This window comes from Syngnathus leptorhynchus, chromosome 15 (assembly GCF_054491065.1).
Source record: "Syngnathus leptorhynchus isolate UIUO chromosome 15, UIUO_Slep, whole genome shotgun sequence".
Classification (NCBI taxonomy): Eukaryota; Metazoa; Chordata; class Actinopteri; order Syngnathiformes; family Syngnathidae; genus Syngnathus; species Syngnathus leptorhynchus.
The window spans coordinates 4,511,492-4,534,879 of NC_141209.1; the positions used below are offsets into that span (position 1 = coordinate 4,511,492).

A 23,388-nucleotide genomic window follows, 5' to 3' on the forward strand; every position below is an offset into this window, starting at 1 on the left:
AAGTCTTACCTTCACTCAAGTCCCACAGTAAAAAAAATAAATCTGCAACTCTTCGTCCACACTGCAACTTTAATCAAGCACAAATAAAAAGTAACAAGCCGTCCCTTTTAATCTTGGCCGGACTTCAACCTCGACTTGACATCACAATGGCAGACGCCAACCCTTCCGCTTATCTGTGTCAAGTCAGATAAAGCCACATGTGAGTAGTGAGATGAGTCAACTCATATCTCTCGCCAACTCAAATGCCTTCAAGAGCTAACAAGGCTGAAGTCCAGTTCGGCTTTGAGGCCAACAAGGTTCAGCTCCTGATAAGTGACAGCTAAGCTCAAACGTATTCACGGTTAAATATCAAATCAATCAATAGAGTGGAAAGAAAAACATTTAATGGTCACTACTAGACAGCATCACATCAACATTTCTTGTCCTGCTTGATAAATGTCTTCATTTAGAATTACATAAGACATTTTCAGAACCTCAAGGGATGAATTTCTACTGCAGAAGAGTTTCTTTTCTGGCTCTTCATGGATGGAAAGTAAGTTGAGACAGGAAGGAGTCAATGACCTTTGCCATGTCTCCTGCAGAACCGGGAAAAGATTTCAGTTTTGGCTCTCGCTGCCATAATTCCAGCAACTGCTGATTAAAGACGTGGAAGTTTCTGCAACAACATTCAACCAGATCATAAACACAATATGTCCCCAAAATTTTTACATTTACAGGTTGATGTTTAATTGGTTAGAAAGCAGACATGCGGAACCACATACCTATCCAAAAACGTCTCGGCTGATCCACTTTCTTGAAGCTGCTCCCACCAGCGTTTCAAAACGGAATGGATCCACGTCAAACCGACGGTGACGTATCTAAGCGGACGGAAAACGGTTGAGATCCAGCGTGACGACAGCTTCCGAGATCCGAACTCACTCGTCATATGGACTGACGAGAACATTCCGAACCAATGGGAAGAGGTCCACGCAACAGCCGATGGTGATGTTGGAGTCATCGTCATCATCTATGCTGCGGAGAACATTCGACTAGGCTAACATTTGCTGACAGAGCGTTTCCATGACGATCTTACCGTTTGCTTATTAGAGGGAGCATGTCAACAAAGACGCTGTTATCTTGGATTCTGAGGATGACAATTTAAGTAAGTCTGTAATTGATCAAGTCTGGTTGATAAATTAATCACATTGTCTTAAATTTGTAATAATTTACAATACCTTTGGAAATATGTTATCAGTTCTCCAAAATGTCTTTTCCACAGTGTTAAGGCTACTTTGAGTCTTAAGTTTCTTCCAAGGAGCACCTCGGTTATTGTGCTGTGATCCTTCGTGAGCTGGGAAAAATCAGAAAATATCATTCCGAATAATCAGCAACAATTATAGAAATTTTTTGCTGACCTCGGCAAGTTTGGAGAACTCATCGAGTTGAGTATCGTGGTTTGCCGTCAACACCTGAGGATCCGTGTCAAACATCCCCTGGTGAATATTCAGCATGTTGTCGTTCTTTGCCGCATCCTGCGTCCTGCCTGACCCTTGGGGCTTTTTCCGAACCACCGCCAAATGTCGGGTCTTTCTCTTATAAGACGACACTCGCTTTAGCCTGCCTGGATTGTTGCCGGAGCGACTGACCGGACACATGACAAGCAGTTTGAATCATTTTTTTGGACAGGGTGCCGGTGAATTTACCTTTTCTTATTGAACTCCTTTTTAGCCCCATCCGCCTGGCCTCCTTGAGAATGACTGACTCTGAAACGGGAAGACTCAATCTCCAGAGCCGCTTCACAATGTGGCTCGACGTCATCCGAATTGCAATCCATTACACCTTGAGAAACAGAATAAAATTTCATATAATTAAAAAAAAAAATGGCCCGACCTCTAATATATAACCATATATTTTTTTTTAAAGCTGGCATGAAATATCTTATATCCAAATAAGACATTTGCCCTCTAAAAACTACTGACAGCAAATTTCCTTCGACACGTAATACTTATGATCTTTTAGCAATGCCGCAAAGACAGATGAGATAAACGGACGTGTTCTGTTCCCAATAGCATTCCACCATTTATTATGATTGGGTGTCAAAGCCTTCATCTGCGGCAAAGACCGACATCATTAGTGGCATTTTTGCAAAATGCCAGAAGCCTGCGGTGAAAGGTGAGACTCGGGGTCACGTCACCACAAACATTTCAGGAATAAAATAACATTGAAAAGCCGCAAATTTCAAGTCCCAATCATTGGAAAAGCTCACAGCTGCCACCCGTGATACTTCGAGGGCTTCATTTAAATATCATTTTTCTTCAAATAAGCTTGATGTATGCAAATGGAGAGAGAATGTTAATAGAATCAGCAAAAATAATGACCATAAATCATTCGAGCTGTGTTTTCATTTGGAACAAGAAGGAGACACAGGAAAGTGAAGACCATCTCCGGACATCATCCCTTCCTTGTATTACATAACACGCGTCAAAGCTTCTCCATCCTTCACCGTGCTTTCTCTTCTTTGTTGTGCTCACCCTCTCTGTGTCTTTTTCCAAGCTTGAAGGCAATTTCAACAGGACTAACCACAAAATGTTTCAGTCAGCATTCCACCGGGATGAGAGCAGCGGGAGAAAATGCAAAGGCTCCAATCAAGTCAACTCTTTGTGTGGCTTAATCAGTCAAAGAATGCAAGTCGATGTCGCTGGGCAAAACATTGGCCTGTGATTTGTGTTTCCTAAAAGAACACAACATTGGGATTAAGTGGGCATTTAGGGGATTCCGAATGGGATTAAGTGACGTGAAGGGAACGTCTCATCTGCATTGAATGCGACATCCAGCAGATTTTTTTTAATCTTTTATCTATTTCTAACGGAAAAGCAAATAAATGGGAATAAGTTATTGGTTATAGATCAGAGAATGGTGAACATGTGAAGCAGAACTCCCATAGTATGGATTATATAAATATACTGTAGTGACTTTGACGATGGAGAAACTTTTCCACACTTTGAAAACTTTGTGGTGGACTTTTAATTGACTGTTATTGCTCTTTTAAACCACTAAAGGGCAGTATTAATCCGCGTGAAAACAGACATGTTTCAATGTAGCTCTAATATTGTTGAGAACTTTAAGAACACCTCAGGGTTGGAGACTTGACAGCAATAAAAGTTAGTTAAAAATTCATTTGTTAGTGTTTTATTATTTCCAAATTGTGTTCAAATATCTAATCATTCATATATTAATGGCATTTTGAAAGTAATTGTAATTCATCATTTGATAGAGATGACGAATTTGAGAATATTCTTAGATCAAAAAATGGACAAGACTTGATTACTTCTTTGACTAGTGAGGCAGTTTGTAGAAAACAACCTGACTCACTATATAAGTCTTCTATGAAATAGTAAGGGTGACTTTTCCTTGTTTTTACTCTTACATTTACCATTCTCACCTAATTCTGCACCCGATCGCTCTTCAAGTGCTCATGTATAAGTGGAGGTAACACAATTCTATGTCATCCTTACATAACATTACGTAAAACGATCCTCTCCGTCAGCAATTAATGACCCATGTAGAAGAAGAACTCCTGCTGTCTTCAAGATGGATTTAAAAACCACAAATGTCTTGGTAAATGGGCATCAGGGAGAGCTTTCCATGCAAAATTTCCAGGTGTCATTTTTGGATATTTCTTCCCGATTCCATTCTGAGTATTTGTTTGGCCTTTAAAGGACAAAATTGCTGCTCCCTGCAAAGAACCGAGAACCATCTGTATTAAATATGAAGCTGGTGGAACTTCAATAGCAATATTAGCATTAATATTAACATCTGCTAACAACTGCAGGGTTTTAAAAAGGTCATGGGTAGAAAGGGGTGTATTTAAAGGCCTCCTTTGTTGAGTGACAAGTGTTTCAAATCTATCAAAGTCAGCTGCGCAGTCTCTAATGACTCATCTCAACTTCAGACCAAGCTCCCCGAGGTGCCCTGCTTTTGCAAATGTGGCTCCAGTCATCGACCGCAGCAACTGCCGTAAACTCGGATCCTGCAGCTCCCCTCTGAAAAACCAATGGGTGTTGTCAAGGCATCAATGTCCATTCAAACTCCTTTAATTAGTGATGGCCTGGCCACGGTAGTTTACATTTTGTTTCTCCAAACGAGCACTTTTTTGGAAGTTCAAAGCAGATGTTACCACCACAGATTAATGGTCATGATGCTGAGGGGTGTGATACATATTTCCATACATCTCTAACTCCCCCTGGTAAAATCGACATACAATACTGTACCAGAAATACAAATTATAGAGACCTTGAATATAATCTCCATGTTGAAAACACCGCATTTGAATCTGCTCAGATCATCAGCATTTACTGTATATTTTGGTTCACAGAAAAAAAAAAATATTTAAAATTATTCAAAAAATATTGGTAAAAAAAAAAAATCAATAAGAAATGTTTTTTTGGGGGAAGTGGATGAATATGTGGAAGAAATACCCACAAGCTAATTATTTGGTCTGGCACCCGGGAAGTGGATGAATATGTGGACAAAAATCCCGACAAAAACCCCAAAAAACCAAACCCACAAGCTAATTATCTGGTCTGGCACCCAAGTGGGGTGGAGGGGGAGGCAGTGCTCCCATGGACCCCCACTAGCACCGCAACTGCAGAGGAGTGCTGACCGTTATGTCTTCTATCTGCAGGACAATACAAAAGAGCGATACATATGCATGCACTCATCATCCTTCTTTCAGACAGGAAGATATCTGCTTGTCAACTTTAGGACAGCTGCCTACTCCTACAATACATCCCAGGGACTAAACAGTCACAGACCTGCTGGCCATGAGCCCGGCCCGCCATCTGCACTGTTGGGAACAATCCCACAACCACTGATATCTGCTCGCTTCATATGCACGGGACATACGTTTCCTTTTATGATACTCTATGTGTAAACACACACAGCACCGAAAGTTCTGAGTGGGCAAGTCACAGTAATGTCTTGCCTGTTGTTGCAAACAAATCAAACTCAGGCTAATTTAGCGCAGGGATTTTATTAATCCTGTTCATAGGAGGAGTGATTTTCAATGTCAACGTCTGTGGTAGTAAATGCTCATGTGACAAATATATTGTATTGCATATTTTGTATTCCCATCATTTCCTTAAATTTAAATATGACAACAGAAATAATCGGTGGGCCAGATTAAAGAAGAGAGTGGGCCATTTATGGCACCCGGGCCATATATTGCTTAGTCCTGATTTGAAATGTATTCACTTCACTCGAGTGCTGTACCATGTGGTGTCACAATCAAGACCACGGCCTTCATGCCATCATGATTTCCATTTTTATATCTTAGGTCAGGCAGGGACATGATCTTTACCGTTTAATGTGCGGGCCTAAGTCCGAAAGCAGCTGTGTGCGACTAACGGGTGTTTAGGTTCACAAATTTGCACGCTGAGGCAGCCCGATGTCCTTGACAGTTACAAAAAAGAGCAGCGTGATCCCAACAACCCGTCAAATTCAAAAAGCAGGACTTTGGCCTGGCTGACATTCCATTTGCAAATGTTTTTCTTGGATTATGTTTCCCGGACTGTTTGTTGTGTTCAATTATTTAACAGTGATGACGCCATCATAATATACAGAAGTCTTATTTACAGTATTAATCTTAGATCAATCAAAGTATTTTATGACAAGCTCATGTTAGAAAAATATTTTCCTGATCAAAATACATATCATCACAATTCCATACATTTTGCATAATCATCTGTTAGGAATAATGGTAGTGAATCACGCAGGCTCTATTCCAAACACCCACTTAGAGTCAGTAACCAAATAAATTGACAGTTAATAAAGGGTTACGCGTTTTTTTTTTTTTTAAAGCAAAAAGCTGGGAATACAATTTTGAGCTGATCAAGTCCTTTTTCTATCACTTCATTAAAATGACATTCTCCTTTTAGCTAACCCTATCAGTGTATTGGAAATTTTCGAGGGGCCAACGGGAGCAAAAAAAAAACAACCCTAAAAGACAAATGGAAATCTCCGCCTACACAAAAAGTTCTTATGTAACCTGGAAAGGCTTGTGGCTTGGGCCCGTGCAGAAAGACACTTAGGATATTTTCCTTACGTTTCTCACGTTGCATCACTATTTACTACTCTGGAATTGATTCTAGTTTTAATATTGTCAACAACGGCGTGTTGAGGTGGTTTCATATAATATTAGCATCGTAGCATCATTGCCTTGCCATTCTATGAACTTTTTTTTTCAGGAAACAACAGCAAAACAAAACAACTAATTAATCACAAAGAATCAATTTGTCTCACATATAAAAGCAAAGATATATTTTAGGTATCTTTTTATTGATATTGGGACAGTAAATTAAATATGAAAATGGAAGGGTTCCCTCTTTAGGAATTCCTAAAAGGACAATGTATGGAACCACAGCTTTGTTGAACCTCTCTCTGATGTCAATATCCCGCAGTGCCGCGGTGTCTGGCGTTAGGAAAGAGACACAAACGCAAGTTGGGGTCACATGTGCTCTGTGTACCTGCCTACCTACCTACCTACCGCTAACAGCCTCATTATTGTAAACGTATCTATAGCCTATGAGTAACACCGCTGAGATTTCATTCTTTGACCTGCTCAGGCTGTACACGATGTATTGCTGACACCCGACGAGACGAGGAAAAGGTGACGTTCGGGGAAACCAGAAACCAGATTGTGCGTAACCCAAAGTGTACCATTGCGCTTGTTTACAATTGTAATGTGATCATTTTTATAGTCCAATAAAAGCTGCCCCGTTTTTTCCACTTTGCCATCCTCCAACATTGGGAAAATCATATACGGAAAGTTCTCGCTGTTAATAATGAGCGTGCCACATGGTACACACGTTTGCCATCGTTTGTGATTTCCTAGATTGCTACGAAAGGGACTGATCATGATCCAGGAAAAAAAACAACTATGTGTCGCTCCAGATTATTTGCCCTTTGTTGATTTACGTTGTGGTTATCACACAGCCGCAACAGAACTGTGATGTTTTTTAAATAGCTCTTGTTGACATGTTTTTATTTGGCGTTTACGGGGAACACATTTGCTTTTATTTACTTGTTTGATACATATCATATATATTATTGCTTCAATAAAGGCCTTTGCCAGATCCCGTATATGTGCTTGTAAAAAGAACACACAACAAGGACCACGCACGAATCGATGGTGATTTGAACGAGTAATGAATCCTGATACGGATTCAAGGCCCTCAAATTCTGGGTTTGGAAGATATTTTATCATTTCGGCAGATCAGTGTTAGTCCATGACTCAAGTGTGAAAATGAACAAGTGTTGGACCACCACCATGACAAACAGCTAAAAATAGCTTGTTGTGAAAATACACGACACTTTTCTGGGAGGTCTCTCCAATAATCCCCCCCGTGCCGATTCTCAGAAAGACTGTCATTAATCATACCGATTTGTGTCACTGTTTGTGTCGGTGTGGCAGAAAAAGTGAAGCGCTTCGATTTTCTAGTTAATGCCGGATGCCTGTGGCTTGAATTGGAAATCAACCCCATAGGGTTGATATACGTCGTGGTATGGCTGGTATGATGCACCATGAAGACATTTTTTTGGTTTCTGTTTTGCTCAGGGAAAGTCTTTAGTCAAGTTGTCACAACAAGCTAAGGATGTTTGGGGTCATGTCTCTTGGACAAAGGTGTTATTGTTCTCAAGAAAGGAAGGAAGCAATGGTTTCTGCCAAGGGGGCGGACATTCGAGTCAATAACTTTAGACCAGGCCATGAGATCTTAGCGACAATGCGGGGTATGCAACCAAGTTGCCTGGCGGCACTTAAGAATGTTGTTGGCTTAAAAAAAAAAAATTCTCATCTCTGAATCATAAAACAACAGTTGCACTTGGTGAACTCCAAAAGTCTGGATTCGGTAATGTCTGTCTAGTTGCTGTCTGCCACTACTGACCAAAAATCAAATCCAACATATTTTTGGAGAACAATGCCAGTTAAGATATTGAATGACCTAAATTTCACATGTGACAGGCAAGGCAGCTTGTCCATCAGTTTAGTTGCCTCACTGAGGCTTTTTCCTATTGCGATGAAAGATATTGCTCTACCTATGTCACTCACCTACCTGTATATAATTTCAGTCATTATTCTAATCGAATGTCACGGTACTGTTTTTTTGTATGACCTCCAACAAGAGAACTCCATTAAAAACCATCATGTTCTGATTGATTTGGTATTTTTGGTAGCTCAACCATTCCAGACTCCAAACACCCCAGAGAGTCTAAGGACACTGTTTCCAAACTTCCAGGCACGTGCAGAGACCTCACTTTGCACTCTCTCACATCAGGGGAACAAATAGAGAGGTTGGAAACCACAAACCCTTTGAGCATTCGAAACACGGCCTTGCCGCTACCATTCAATACCACATTTGCCCATCTAATGGAAATCCTTAAGACCCGCAAGAGTGTTATGACAAGGGCATAACCTGACGGCAGACATTCGACAGTATTTCAACACCCTGTTTCCCGTTGGGACCTGCTGCAGGATCATTCGGAACGGCCACAAAACACTTCGGCTTCTGGTTTTGATGCAGTAAGGGATCTTTCGGCACTATGCAATGTCAAACAAAACCACTATTTCGAAAGTATTTTAGACCATTGGAGACTTTGTCTCGTTAGACATGACATAAAAAGTTTGGGCTGTCAGGAAAGCCAACTGATTGGGAATTTAAGTTAAAGAGTTTGGTGCAAGTAGAAAAACCAAATACAGTCAGCCACAAGCCACATTCTACGGTAATTATCTCTAGGCGGATGGAATCCAGCGCTGTTTTCAAAAGCGTGATCACGCCCGACCGACAGTAGCCTATGTCGCTTTTCAATGTTTACGGAGCGCTTTAAGATCCAACTGGACGTCCAATTTTGGTTCTCCATTGCACCTTTAGAAAAAAAAAACCTGATCTTCTTTAGTAACCTGTTAATGTGGACTGACTGACGCACCCGCTACCAAAAACACAGATGTCTCAAATCACAGACGAGAACATATTTAATGAATCTGGCCAGGAATAACAGTCGGTTTTGTCATTAGAGGACATATTCTTGGACTTGTGACACGAGGCGGTTCGACACAGACCGACAGGTAGTTTATGTCCCTTTTGCTTACGATCTTTGGTGGGTTTGGAGAAACTAGATTTATTAACTTGCCTATAGTGGTGCAAAATATATCCAAAGAACATGACATTATGTTGGTTTTAGGTCTTTTTTCTAAAATGACCAATATAATCTAGATCAGGAGTGCCCAAGATCCTCGAGAGTTGGACCTAAAACAGTCTAGATACAGACCAACAATTACTGAGGGGATTAGTTAGATCCAGGAAATACAATTAAAACTATCTGAATCTGCTTTGGGGTCTAAATGACAGCATTTGCATATATTAAAATATCAGTAATTTATAGGTAAATTCTTCAGCGAGCTGCATTAACTGTGCTATTTTGAACATTATCTCAACGGCTTTGAAATGAAAGTTAGATTTTTCTCTGGCTGTTGAGACTCCCGTGAACCTTTCTGGTGCCCTCCACCTATATCAACTTTGTAAACTGGCATACACTGCTGATAAATACTTCAAACATTCTGCCAAACCTGGATCAGTATTCATTTTACAGTGATCATATTAGCATCATTATCATATAATCTTCACAAAGCTATTAAATAACTTCAAAGATATGGGTATAAATAAAAATATTTTTTTAACTCAACTGGGAACATTCGTTCTTCTTGGGCGGTAACAGATTTTTTTTTAAGAGTATTCATTCCTATTCCTTTGCGTACACAGTATTTGTTTGATATACAATACGTTTCAACCATCCATTGAAAGGGACACTGGCATGAATTTGAGAGAAGCAGATCACGGCGTGGCAAAGAAAGGGTTTTTGTGCGGCCGGCGGCTGCCGAAGAAGCTTGTTTAAACAGACGCACACTGAAAGACTTAATGACCGTGTTGACAGCAGTCATACGAGATGTCTATCCGAGGCTGCTGTACTGCGGCCGAGAGGAGGCTGCACGCGGGGAGGCGGGGGGGCGGGGATGTTGTGGTCACCTTCTCTTTATATAAGCTCCAGAGAAATGAGGAACACAGGATTCCTCTCAAATGTGACTTTGGTATTTTCTTTCTCCCCGCCACCAGAAAACCAATACAACGTAGGCGACTCAATACTGTGGCAGGATGCTCTTTGTTTTCGCAAAGTAAAATGTCTCTTAGGTCCCATTTGCTTCAGTGTTGTTTCAATTCAACACAAGTGCGTTGATGTTGAACAGACTTAATGGGGCTGGTGTTTTCATTAAAAGCCGTGCATATTTTGAATACATTGCGTTGATTAATCCCGCAAAGTCAAAATGCGAAGCACATGCTCAACACGTGCGGTGGAGCAGAAGATGAGCACGTGCGAGTTACTGAAGAAATGTGTATTGGAAAATAAGGTGGATGTCAGAAGAAGCAAGAATTGTACATTTTGTTCAAGCTATCTAAAGACAATACAGCTGTTAGTCCATTTATAATTGATTCAAAATCCCGAATACTAATTACTTATCACTACAAGTTCTTGACATGATTGGAGAAAGAGGAGCAAAAACGAGAAAACAGGATTCACTCCAGTTGGTGATTTAAAACGTCGTGGCATCTCCCCATCCTTCTATGAGAAGAAGATTAAATACTTTTGGACGGACTGGGAGACCCTGGCTACTGTCTTTTGTGCCAAAGCCACTGAGAGTCTGATTACAGAAATCTGTTTCATTTTATCTCAAAGGTCATTCCCCGTTTGTCCCATCTGCGGTGCTCCTACAATGGTTTCATAATATGTTTTCATTTGGGATCTTGTGCTTACTGCAACGAAACAAATAGGTTTGATTCCCAGCGAGACGAAATAGAATTATGTCTTATGGCGCGGGAAGGCCTCAGACACGACTGAAATAAATCTCAAGTCTAAAGCTGCGTGGGGAAATAAATAGTGCCAGCAACTCATCTTTTCATCCAAAGCAGACTTTTCACGTCTCCTCAGTGTCTATTCTTAGCTTTTTCTGTGCGTACCAGCACCTAGCACGGGGTCACCGATGACTTTAACAATAAGGTGAGAAGCTGCTTTCCGTCTCTCACGTTATATCTTCGCTCAATGGTATGAAAACTGGCGTCTCAACTATTTTTTTTTTTTTTAATGGAATATTTTTTCATTTCTGTGTTTCTTTAAAAGGTTCAGACACTGTAGTAAATGTACACTGGAGAAGTGTAAAAATAAACACTAAGGCTATAACAGCGTGACCGTCGGCCCATGTCGTTGGTTTCTAGGAAATGCGGAGGGGGCAATGGATGGTTCAAGGAAGAAGTCACTCAATTTTGGCACAGCAGTAGATATTTTCATTTAACAGTCTAGATGACAAGTAACTGTTTGTCCAGTTCTGTATTTTTGTATTCTACCATTAATTTAAAAAAGTTGCAGACCCGCTCCACATGTAAAGTACCGTATTTTCCGGACTATAAGGCGCACCGGACTATAAGGCGCACCTTCAATGAATGGCCCATTTTAAAACTTTGTCCTCATATAAGGCGCACCGGACTATATGGCGCACCATTAATGCATCATGTCAGATTTTTAATCCAAATCGGGCCACTTATGATTGATTTCATCACAATGCTTCGGCCGAGTTTAAATTTAGGAATTTGGTCCACATATAAGGCGCACCGGACTATAAGGCACACTGTTGGCTTTTGAGAAAATCTGGGGTTTTTAGGTGCACCTTATAGTCCGTAAAATACGGTACTCTGAAATAACTTTTGTTGTGAATTGGCTCTGGCTATTTCCTGCCTTTTCTTGCGTCTTCGTTTAACCAAAACCAAGAACTTCTCATTCCCGAAATTCCCGTTGATGAATTTACAATTGGGCTTAGTCCTTTTTTTGTATAATCATCACCAAATTCAGACTCAAAAAGACCACCAGGAGAACATTTGCGTTCATGTGACTTTAGGGAGCTTAATGAGCATAATTCATCAAAACACGCACGTGTCAAATACGCAGATGTGGGTCTTAAATTTCACGCCGTTGATACATTCAAACAGCAGTCCATCAGATCTGTGTGAGTCATCCTTTTAAGCTGCCTGACTCCAAAGCATCTGCTTCCTCGTGTAATTCTCACATTCCCGCTGTCCTCCCGATGGTCAGTCACCAGATTGTTCACGTGCGCATGGTGAGGAATGACAAGCAGATCGAAAGATACGCAGCACCGAACCACAAGTGCTCTTAGATTATTCCTCAATCATGTAATATTGTCAGCTCTAGTGAAAATTTGCATAAGCAGACTATTGCTCTTGGAAAGGAAAGATCTAATTTTTCCATAAGGTGGAAAAAAACTTCTGATTGGTCCAACAATAATAATACAAAAATCGATAAGAAGCCTTATTGGTTGGAAGCACGACACGAGGAGCACCGCTGGGCGTTAAAGAGGACCAGATGATGGGACCAAGGAATTTTAATCCAGCGGGTTTCCAATAGTCATATTTTCTAAGAGGAGAGCAAAGCAGCAGATGCCGAGACTTGTCCTTCTGCATTCAAGCAATTTGTAACATTTGACAAAATTGAGATGAAATGATAATTAACAGCAAACTCACTGAGTCATCCCTGCAGAATATTGTCATGGAGTTTGTGTCGTCAACGGGAAAGACCTCGAGTGGGGTCAGACCGAAAGCAATTTTTTTGAATTAGTTTTGCCTTGTTTTTCTAACTCCTGCTGTCACGTTTCCTTGTGTTCTTTTTTTTCAATGTCTGTCTCGTTAGGTCATTTTTTGCACCTTGTCTTGTTAGCCCCGCCCTCTTGTGTCTTCCAATTAGCTTCCTCTTACCTGTCTGGGTGTTCCTTGTTGTCTTGTCAGTTTGTGTGTATTTAGTTCCTGCTTTCGTCTCGGCGCGCCTTGTTATGGTCTGTTCCACAACTTTGTTTTTCTAATGTTTCTTTTGACACTGTTGTTTTTAATGTGCTGTTTTCTTTTTATGTTCATGACCAGTAGTGTTTTGTTTGACTTTTTATTCCCTCTAAATCAAACTTTGTTTTGAGTTAGCCTCATCCCTGCTTCCTTGTTTAAAAAAAAACAGCACTGATTCTTTATAAAACTTGACAGCTGAAACAAAATTTTACAATTCACGAGAAATATTGTGTGCCGCAATGACGGAAAAACAGACAGCAGCGTTGTTTTTGGTTTTAACTCCAATTTGAAATCCACCACAAATTTGTCTCTGACCTCAGTAAATCAAAATGGCCACCAAGGCAGCTTCTCGGAAGTTTGCGTGATAGTAGGTCAAACCCCAAAAAGTGTTTACAGCAATAATCCTTTCTGGCAAACATATTAAACCATGTTTGGAGATTAATCAGTACTTTTTAGTATTTAATCAAGGCTGGAGGAGTGTCAAAGGAGGGTCAAGTGGTCAGATGTTTCCCAAAGATGCTAAACTGTCCACAATATTTACTTGAAGAGATTACCAAGGAAAATGCTCAACTGGTTTTCGCATTTAACAACACAATTCTAACACTGTGCTGTTGATATCACAAATACTCATGCCAAACATATGGAGCAGACTTCAAACTGGAGAAATTAATCCATACAAAGGAACAGAAAGATTTGATCGATTTTGATGACATTTTAATGACGCTTGGTTTTTATTTCAACTATGAAAGTGCTTTAGTGAAGCAGTGATTATATTACATAACCATTGACATGATTATTTGGGTCCTCTGATTGGACAATTAATTTGAAGTAATCCATACAAGAAAAACATTGATATAAAATAAATATAAGGCAAGAAAGCATCTACAAAAAAACTAAAGACGTTTAATAGCAAAGTCAATAAACTAATTAAATAATAAAAAGTATTTTTAAAAAATCATACAACGCAGCAACAAAATTTGAAACAAACTCCATTAAAAAAGCATTTTTTTTTAAACCTGGATTTAAAAGCATTTATGGAGCTTAATTTTCAATTCTGTTCCGTGTAGCATAACCACTAAATGCTGCTTCACCATGTTTGCTTTGAACTCTTGGTCTAAATGACCCAAGTCTGTAGTAAATGAATAAAGTCTATTTATTCTACATCTGACTGGGAATGCAATAATTATACCATATAATATATATCGCAAGGTTCTGAGGTCCAGTTTTAAAGTCAGTGTTGTATGGAGAAGAGGATCGTATAGGAGATCTTCACAGGTGATGTCAATTGGATTCCCCCAATCGAAAGCAGTCTTAAAAGTTAATGTGAATCCCATTGGACTTCTTATGAAATGACTAAAAGCAACAATTTAGCAACAGCATGTAATTACATTCTCCAGAAGTCAGAATACAGCCGCTTCTTTCCACTTGCTTTGTTTTGTTTTGAAAAATGATGCCAGATGAAGCAAAGAAAAACTTTGGGACGGCCCACTAATACTGCTTGAAAGCATAAAAAGAGGATGGAGAGAGATCCGCCTGTCTCAAAGAATTCAGGCGCTATTTTCCATCGAGACATGTGGATAAACATCAAGTGGAATGGGCTGTCTTGGGGTAAAGTGACAGTGACAGCTCCAGCTCACGTCTGCAGTGCCACGCCTGCAACCAAGCAAACAGAAAGGACAGGAGGTTCCACTGGAAGCCCACTTAGAGGCTGCACGAGGCAAAAGGAGCTTCTTGAGAAGGAAAAGAGGCGAGATGGACCAAGACAGAGAGCTGCCTGTCCTTTAGGCGAGCGGAATGGGAAAAATAAACATTGCGGTTTTTTTAACATTCAATCACGGAATCCACTCGTGTGTGATTCACGGCCTTGACAAAAACTGCGACTCCCTTTTGTTTTCATTAAACATTTTTCAACCATCCAATAAAAGAAAAATATAACAAGCATTTGCTCCGAGTTCTTTCTATTAGGCCAAAAGAGTCGACCACATGACAAAGTGCAGCTGGCTTGAGTTGACAGTTGTACTTTTTTTGACTTTGAGTTTATGAGGTAGTCAAATATTGTGACCGCCAAAACTAATCAACTAATCCTTGAAAAAAAATTCTAACCATTTATGAGTATATAATGTCACAAAGTAAAAATACAAGATGAATCAAAGCAATGTGGATTTTGCTTAAGTTCAGCTAAGCAATATACTTAATACCAACTCCAAATTTCAAATTACTCAAAAATAACACGTGACTGTTTAAAACGCCGTCATTGAGCCCAAATATTTGGCAACCAAATAAATTCAGTATAAATTATCTAGTAATTTTTGGCTAACCATCTTTTACGATCTTTACAGTAACTATATTGCCCGAGGTTAATATTAAAGACAAACGAGCAAAACATTTCCCTTTTTGGGTTTTCTACCTTAAAGTTGATCTATTTCGCCACAAGGCAAAGCTCTCGATTTACCGGTCGATCTATGCTACTACCCTCACCTATGGTCACGAGCTATGGGTCGTGACCGAAAGAACGAGATCCAGGATACAAGCGGCCGAAATGAGTTTCCTCCGCAGGGTGTCCGGGCTCTCCCTTAGAGATAAGGTGAGAAGCTCGGTCATCTGGGAGAGACTCGGAGTAGAGCCGCTGCTCCTTCATGTTGAAAGGAGCCAGATGAGGTGGCTCGGGCATCTCATCAGGATGCCTCCTGGACGCCTCCCTGGGGAGGTGTTCCCGGCATGTCCCACTGGTAGGAGACCCCGGGGACGACCCAGGACGCGCTGGAGAGACTATGTTTCTCAACTGGCTTGGGAACGCCTTGGGATTCCCCGGGATGAGCTGAATGAAGTGGCTGGGGAGAGGGAATTTTGGGAGTCGCTCCTAAAGCTCCTGCCCCCACGACCCGACCCCGGATACGCGGAAGAAGATGGACGGATGGATGGATATTTCGCCACAATTGCTGAGAATATCCATAAAAGGCCAAAGGGGAAGTGATGTTTTCAGATTGTAATGATCAGGCAGCTGGGTGATATTGCATGATAAAGACCAGCTGCTGACTCAGTGACTCATTTCTACCTCAACAGGGAGAAGCAGAGAAAGCGAGGGAGGGAAGTCAGCTTTCACCGTGCACACAAAGAGCAGACGCTGCCAACTCCATGGCCACTTGCGAAACCAAATTAATACAATTTGAATCTTTCTTTTTGCGTTAACAGAATTTCTTACATGTCGCTGTTCAATCTGTGAATCTGCTGATTCACTGCTGCAGAGTCAATGTGCACTTTGACCTCCATTTAATTTATTGTCCAGCCTTCCGAAGATCATTTAAAAAAAAACAAAAAAAAAACATTTGCACAGTGGCATATAGGCTGTCTCCGCTTCTGACCTCCACACATTTCTAAATGCAAGCCGGCTGGAAGTCCCGCCATACGTGTCTCAGAAAATCTGTTCTGAATCATTTAGAGTCGATCCAAAATGCTGTTGCTGTAATTCTAACCAGAAACATCCAGAGGTCAAACATTGCCTCCGCTCTTGCTTCCCCAAATAGGCCATTCAGAATCTATTCCAAACTCCTGCGGACTACCCTGCCACACCTTGACCAATTAGCTACTTGAGGTAAGCGTTTGATTTTTCCGGGGAATTAATCGTCCATCCATTTTCTAAACCGATTGCCGCCACTAGGACCATTGATAGACTAGAATCCCTCCCAGTTATCAATCCCAACCACAATTTTTTTTCCCATGATGCATTTTTAACAGGTACGACATACACTTCAAAGCGACTTATAGCCCGAATAATACGATATAAAATACAATAATGTCAGACTATTCGAATGGATGTAGCGTTATGCTCGAGGGCTTTCAGGCAATGTTTGGGAGGTAAACTGACACTGACCCAAAAACTAAAATTGCTTCACATTTATAATTTTGATAGTTGTTTGCTCCATAGCCAAGTCGACTGAGTCTGACAGGATGTTATTATGTTGGTCCAATCGGATCACCTGACTGGAATGCAGGCGTCGGCGTTATCTGTACTTTCCCTGCACTCGTGCCAGAAATATTCCAAATTGGATGACAAGGCAATAACCACAGATAAATACACACTTATGAAAGTTAACGCAATCCATCACAGTAGTAAACACATTAAGCAACACTGCCAAAACTTAAGATTTTAACTATACATTTGAGTTCACCATCCAAATATGTTAAGCGATCCTAAAATGAAGTCATCCACAAATCTACATTCCGCGGTAATGTCGTTTGTCACAGATGTTAGTTTTACTGTTTACTCGCAATTGCGAGTCTGGGGAGTGACTATGTGTGAGTGTGCAGGAACTCTGTGAAGAAGATCCCAAATGATGCGTAATTTATAGACTGTTTATTCAACATACTGTAAATACGACCCATGTGTTATTTAACATTTCTCACTTCCAAGAAGACACTCAGGCATCATCATCGTTAGATAAATTCACTCAAGTGCAGCTCAGTGGCTACCACAGACAATTTGACCTAGAGAAATATGTGAAACCCAAACTAAAAGCCTGAAGAAAGTCAAATTGACAACAATTCATTCATTCATTCATTCTCTCATCGACAAAATGGAAGCACTCCTCTGACACCTCCTTTCAAGTTACGTAAGAACACGGCAAGAACAAACAGCATGGACACACACGCGTCAGCTTTGATAAAAGAAAGCTGAAGAGCCGAGTCATATTTTCCATGTACATACCATCCGTCCAGGGGAGGGCGTCTGCCATGACACTGGAGCTTTGCCCTTATATGGCAACGGTGGTCCTGCTGTTGGGGATGGCCACCCTGGAAGTCCAAGAAAGAGCAAACTTTGAATGACGTAGCAGTGACGTTGAGTGTATGTTAACAGCTTAAAGCTCGATTCTTGTCGGCTTTGGCAACGGCGGTGGCTGGAATGTCTGGTATGGCTAGCGGCACCATGAGAACACAGAGCAGAACAAGCTGTTGTTTGTTAATCCAGCTGAGAACAAACAAACCCTTCATTGTTGTTCAAAGAATCATTTGCAGCCAAATTATGCAAAGGCATATGAATGAATCAACAGATTGGCTGAAAAATGAAGGAAAAGCATAGTCAGCCAATATTATGTGCTAAAAAATCATCGCCACAAAGTATAAAGCTTTACTAACGCCTCGCTTTTGTCATCAGGGGGAAAATATGGAGGCCTTGATGTGCAAATCAAAATTGGGAAAACTGTTGCAGATGACAGCGGTGAAAGGCAATTATCGAGCAGCAAGGTGGAAAAAGTTCAAAAATAAATAGCCCCATAGAGCGTTAAATCTTGCAAACGAAAATCAAAACAATATTTGGAAAGATATCTTTTGAAATGAAATGATCTAGAAAGAACACACACAAAGGACGATATTGACAAAATAGTTTGACCTCAACTCCATTTTATATTGTGTAACTGATACTTGATGACACAAATGCAGTAACTTTGTATGGACGCCCGTAATAGTAAAACTTAATAGTGCTGCATTTGTCAATTCGGAGAACAGGCATCCGATTGGTTGACTTTGATGTTAAATACATGTTGTTGTTTTTTTCTTGTTACCGTCATTGATCTCTAGCACACCAAGTACAGCCGGCAACCTTGACTTGAAATCTTTAGTAATTTTAGAATCATATTATTATTATTATTATCATTATTTATTTATGGTTTTTTTATTTTATTTTTTATTATTTTTATTATTGCTGTTATCATCTTTTTTTATTGTTGTTATTATGCAACACTTGCCACCTGTCTGTAAATATACAAAAAGAGCCATAAGGAACCATGTACAATTGATACCAGAAATCGTTGCGTGAAGAAGAGTCAACGATTAGCCGACTGGTCAAAATCAGGTTTTTCCACCCTGCCAGTAAGAAGCTTTCTAAAATCTTGATTATCTGATTATGTTCTTACTGTAACAGGCATGACTCAGATTTTCAATCAAATATCTGTTTTTCATTATGGACCCCCTCATCGGGAATCTCACTGGTAGAGAGCCCTTCGGGATAGCCACATCATGACCAACAGGACCCTACCACGGCCAATATCGAGTCCAAAGAATTTGTGAAATCTCTTTTAGATGACAGTTTTATGACAGTTTTATTCTGCGGTCGAAATAAAAGTATTGTCATTAATTACCCACTTGCAGCATTTCTGGAAACACGGTTGTGCATGAGCTTTTCATTTTTTGGTTTATGACGTGTTTTTGCCTAATAATGAACTCGGATTTGGGATTTGCTGCAATTAGTGCAACTCTGACCTCTAATGAAAACATATTTGCACCGAATTATAATCATAAACCACACCTATGCAAAAATCTCATCTCCAAATGGGCTTTAAAACTTTAATGACTTTCTACATCCAAAATATATAAATGCATTTTGTTCCAGCACAGATGTTGAATTTCAGAAGAGCAAGCCTGAAAAAGTTGAGTCATTTTACTGGCTAGCTCACTCTCTGGGAATTTGCCCAGGGAAGTGCAAATGTTTCACTTTCTAAGTCCTTAAAACTCAACGTGTTATCCTTTAGAAGTAGTGACAGGATTGACATCATTACAAGGTTATGTCAGAAAGGAAAAAAATCAGTGCTGTGAGCTTAATGTGCATATTTGAAACAATAATTGGGAAAAACTAAACCAGATTATATCAACAAAATGTAATCAGTATGTTATTGTGCAGCTCTCAAAAATTTAAATCAAATCAGGACTGTATTGTGTAAACAAACAAATACTAATTATTACTGGCATTAGGAATATTCAATTTATTTAATTTTATTTTATTTTACCTTCTTTATATTTTATTCTTGCTGGCAGGAAGAAATCTGACCATGAAAAGTGTGATGTATGCTATTCGATAAATTCAATTTATTCATGGTAAATTAAGTCCTTATCAGGCCATGAGTGGCTGATTAAGAATGTCACAAAAATTCCAACAAAAAATAGTCTGGAAAAATGGTATTGCGCAAAAATTCTAACTTTGGAAAGCCAAGACTGTTGAGTCAAATCTCACGAATAAGTCTGAAGATATTCCATATTTAGTATCCAAGGTTGTCTTCTTTAAAAGGTAACAAATGTGGAATTAAACAAGTCAACTGTGTGTTTATATGTAGCTTCACTCCAGTCATAGTTGTGGTTGGCCGCAACGTTCCCGTCACAGTTACTGTTCCTACTGCTAGCAGACACCCAAATAATGATTCCACTAAATCAGATGACTCTCCTCTTTAGACATCCCAACGTGAGGGGATTCCAAAGCTGTCTTGTATTTAGATGAAGGAAAGTCTCTAATCACGGGTAGTAATACAAAATTGAACAGATTGTAGCATTTTGTTTTAGCTGAAAGGGCAGACAGAGCAGATTCATGGCAATGATGAGTCACGGACTGTAGTGAAATTAAATGTGTTTTGATGTTAAAAGTTTTGTTGTGTGGCATATTTGGAAAATCTTTGTTGTCTGAAAGCCAGTATGCTGGCTGTGAACAAATAAAACTAAATCACCACACTTTTTTTTTTTTGTTTGTTTGGATCAAATCTGAGAAATTCAACAAATTAGCTTCCTTGGTAATATAAATAAAAGATATTTACACCACTGATATTAAAACATAAAAAACAGCATGGTACAAACAAACATTACAACGAAACATTTATCCAAAACTTGTACCATATCTAAAATGTTTTCAAAGATGTGAGATAAATGTCTACTAAATCACTTTTAGGCCCTCTGACAATACGGTAATGCACTCAGCTACTGAATAGACTCATTCAAAAGCCTAATACAGACTTTATTTTGGCTGTGTAAGGTCCATAATCATGTGGCGTACTGATGGAACCTCATCCATGACATTTTTATTTCTGTAAGGCAACACGTTTATTCGCCGCGCAAAAATATTTGTGGGTATAAAAAGCAGGGTGAAACTTAAAGAATAATGTTTTCGTTTGCCGCTTATGTTCTGTGTCTCGTAAGGGTGGACACCATGGATGACGCTAATGGCGGCAACCAAAGTGCCGTTATGGAGACTAAATGTATTTATTCTGCTCATGGCCTGTGTCATTATGCTGAATATTTAAAAAAAAAATAGACTGCAATAGACGGTGGAGCCTCGGTTTTCGAACACAATCCGTTCCAGAAGGCTGTTCGAGAAGTGAATCATTCGAATTCCGAATCATGTTTTCCCATTACAAATAATGGAAAATGTATTTAATCCGTTCCAAGCGAAAAACCCCGTCATTTTTTCATTTTGCGCATTTTTGTCTGATTGCGCAACTGCAGCGCACCGCTGAACGCGCAACCGTTGCGCGTCACCGACCGCGCAATTGCACCGCGCTGGTCGCATTACTGTGACAGAGCCCTCGCTGAAATTTAGAAAATATTTTTAAAGGCCTGATGTACTTTCCAAAATTTAAGTGGACCTCAGTGCGCAGGAAGTTTGATTTTGTCCGATCGCGCAACTGCAGCGCACTGCCGAACGCGCAACCTTAGCGCGTCACCTACCGCGCAACTGCACCGCGCTGAAATTTGATTATGGCCAGAGACGGAAAATATAACTTAACGTAACATTAGCGTTGCTACTTTTGTAGCACACACCTTTTATTATGGCTAAAATAATTCAACATTGAAAATAAACAAACACAATGTACACTGTGAAGTCATTATTCACGTGTCATCAACCGCCATGTGGGGTTTTTTTTGGTGAGGCTTTATTTTTCAGAAATTTGGTTGGCGGTTTCTGCATGGAAAACATAAATTTTTGTTAGTTTGTACTTTTATTTCCTCTGACGAACGTGTTCAGAATCCAGTCAGTAACTCCAGACATCTAATTGGAGGCATTTATGAAGCGATTTGGTAAATTTCACCGTCCCAGAGAGATGAAAGGTTTGCCAACGTTTTTTTGCAAGCCGAGACCCAAATTTCATGATGAAAAACTGTGCAAGAGAACTATGAAGCTTCAGCGGTTGTCTTATTTGCATTTCCCGCTGAGACTGTTTACAAGAAGGCCTTTTAACAGGAAGCACATCATTTCCCTGTTAATGAGTGGAACATTTAATAAAATTTAACACGCTTTTTAATTGTTGTTTTCTGTTTTTAATTGTTTACATCATCATGAATGTAGTTATCCTCAGGACAAAGGCCAACCAAAAGAGCTACTGTGCCACCTAATCCGAACCAAGAATGACAACTAAAGAGTCTGCTCTTTATTTGGCAGGAAAAATAAAGCCGTCAATCAGTGAGGAGGCACGTTTTTATTTGAAGCAGACAAAACAATCAGAGTAAATTCCAAATGAAACAATGATGATATTGTGACTTAGGAAGACTGAGTGATGAGGTCATTATGATGCAGAATATTTTTATTATGATTCAGCCTTTGGATGACTTCTGCTTCCAGACCAAAGTCTTCACTCACTCCAATAAAATAGGCATAAATGAATATAATTGTATACAATGACAAAATATAGTGAGCATCTGGCTCATTGGCTAGTTTACTAATGGATGGATGAATGGAGGATTACCTTACCAATATTACACATCAATTTTTTTTTTGTTGCTAAATTAGAAAAACACTCTGGATGACGAGATCAGTAAAACACAGAATGCTGCCGATTGCTCCTGAAGACATGATCTAATTCTGTAAACCTCTCGGGCCCGTCGGTTTACTGCGTTACGCTTTGCTAACGATCACGTTGTAATATCATCTATGATTGCGTCCTCGCAGACGTTGGTTCGTCAGCTCGTGGGTATTCGTTTGTGAGGTGGCGGCGGTTGCCAGAACTTTTCTAAAAACCTCTGCTAGAAATATTAACAGGACGATAGAGCCAAAGTGGAGTCAAAAGCATGAACAGGCTGATACCCGTTTGTGGTATGGATACTTTCTTTTCTGCGTCTCCAGAGTGAGATCAATGCTAAGTCGGTGAAGCTACCAGAGCGCTAAGTGATTTAGCAGAGTAGACTTGGATAGCTAACGTCTACCGAGAGCTTTGCGCAGAGGTATTCTTGCGAGTTTTCCATGATTGCATGTTCAAATCACAATAAATATTCCTCCATGTTGAGAGACTGAGCCCAAGGTAAAATGTTATGTTACCCCGCCAGATGCAATTAACATTTCGATTCTGGCAAGTTGGCTCTAATGTAAAATACCTGTGAAGCAAGCTCACACCAAGACAGGAAGGAAATTGAGGTTCTTGACCTCCAGCATTTGTCATTGTTGAATAAAGTATCGAAGATTTGGAACAAACACCCCGACACTTTCTTTGCTCATGTTACGATTGGACCAGTCTGAGAGCTTTGTCCTTGAAACTTGCTGACTCCCACGTGATGTTCATCGTCCATGGTGTCTTCATGTTCTGATTTCAATCAACAGACAACTCTCCTCCTCTCTTATGCCGTAAACATGTTAAAGGAGTTCATCGTTCCAAAGATGGAAACTCAGTTTGAAAACAACTCAATGCGGTCCTGACATTCTTTGAGCTGCAGA

The 23,388-nt window shown here is 40.0% G+C and overlaps 1 protein-coding gene across 3 annotated transcripts; it reads right to left on the bottom strand.

Annotated features, from left to right (window-relative positions):
- Window positions 1-24: 24 nt before the first annotated feature.
- On the bottom strand, window positions 25-18,018 carry LOC147045232 (KATNB1-like protein 1). 3 transcript variants are annotated; one of them, XM_085931953.1, is made up of 9 exons: window positions 17,635-18,017; window positions 1,683-1,818; window positions 1,395-1,620; window positions 1,215-1,330; window positions 1,073-1,123; window positions 919-1,011; window positions 762-857; window positions 474-655; window positions 25-173 (listed from the first exon to the last, which is right to left on the bottom strand). In XM_085931953.1, exons 1-8 carry the CDS (start codon window positions 17,660-17,662, stop codon window positions 520-522), a joined length of 882 nt encoding a protein of 293 aa, XP_085788079.1. In that variant the 5' UTR covers window positions 17,663-18,017; the 3' UTR covers window positions 25-173; window positions 474-519. The 3 variants fall into 3 exon arrangements, with proteins under 3 accessions (XP_085788079.1, XP_085788077.1, XP_085788078.1); XM_085931951.1 differs by having other exon boundaries at window positions 43-173; window positions 562-655; window positions 17,635-18,018; XM_085931952.1 differs by lacking the exon at window positions 25-173 and having other exon boundaries at window positions 364-655.
- Between the last annotated feature and the right edge of the window lie 5,370 nt (window positions 18,019-23,388).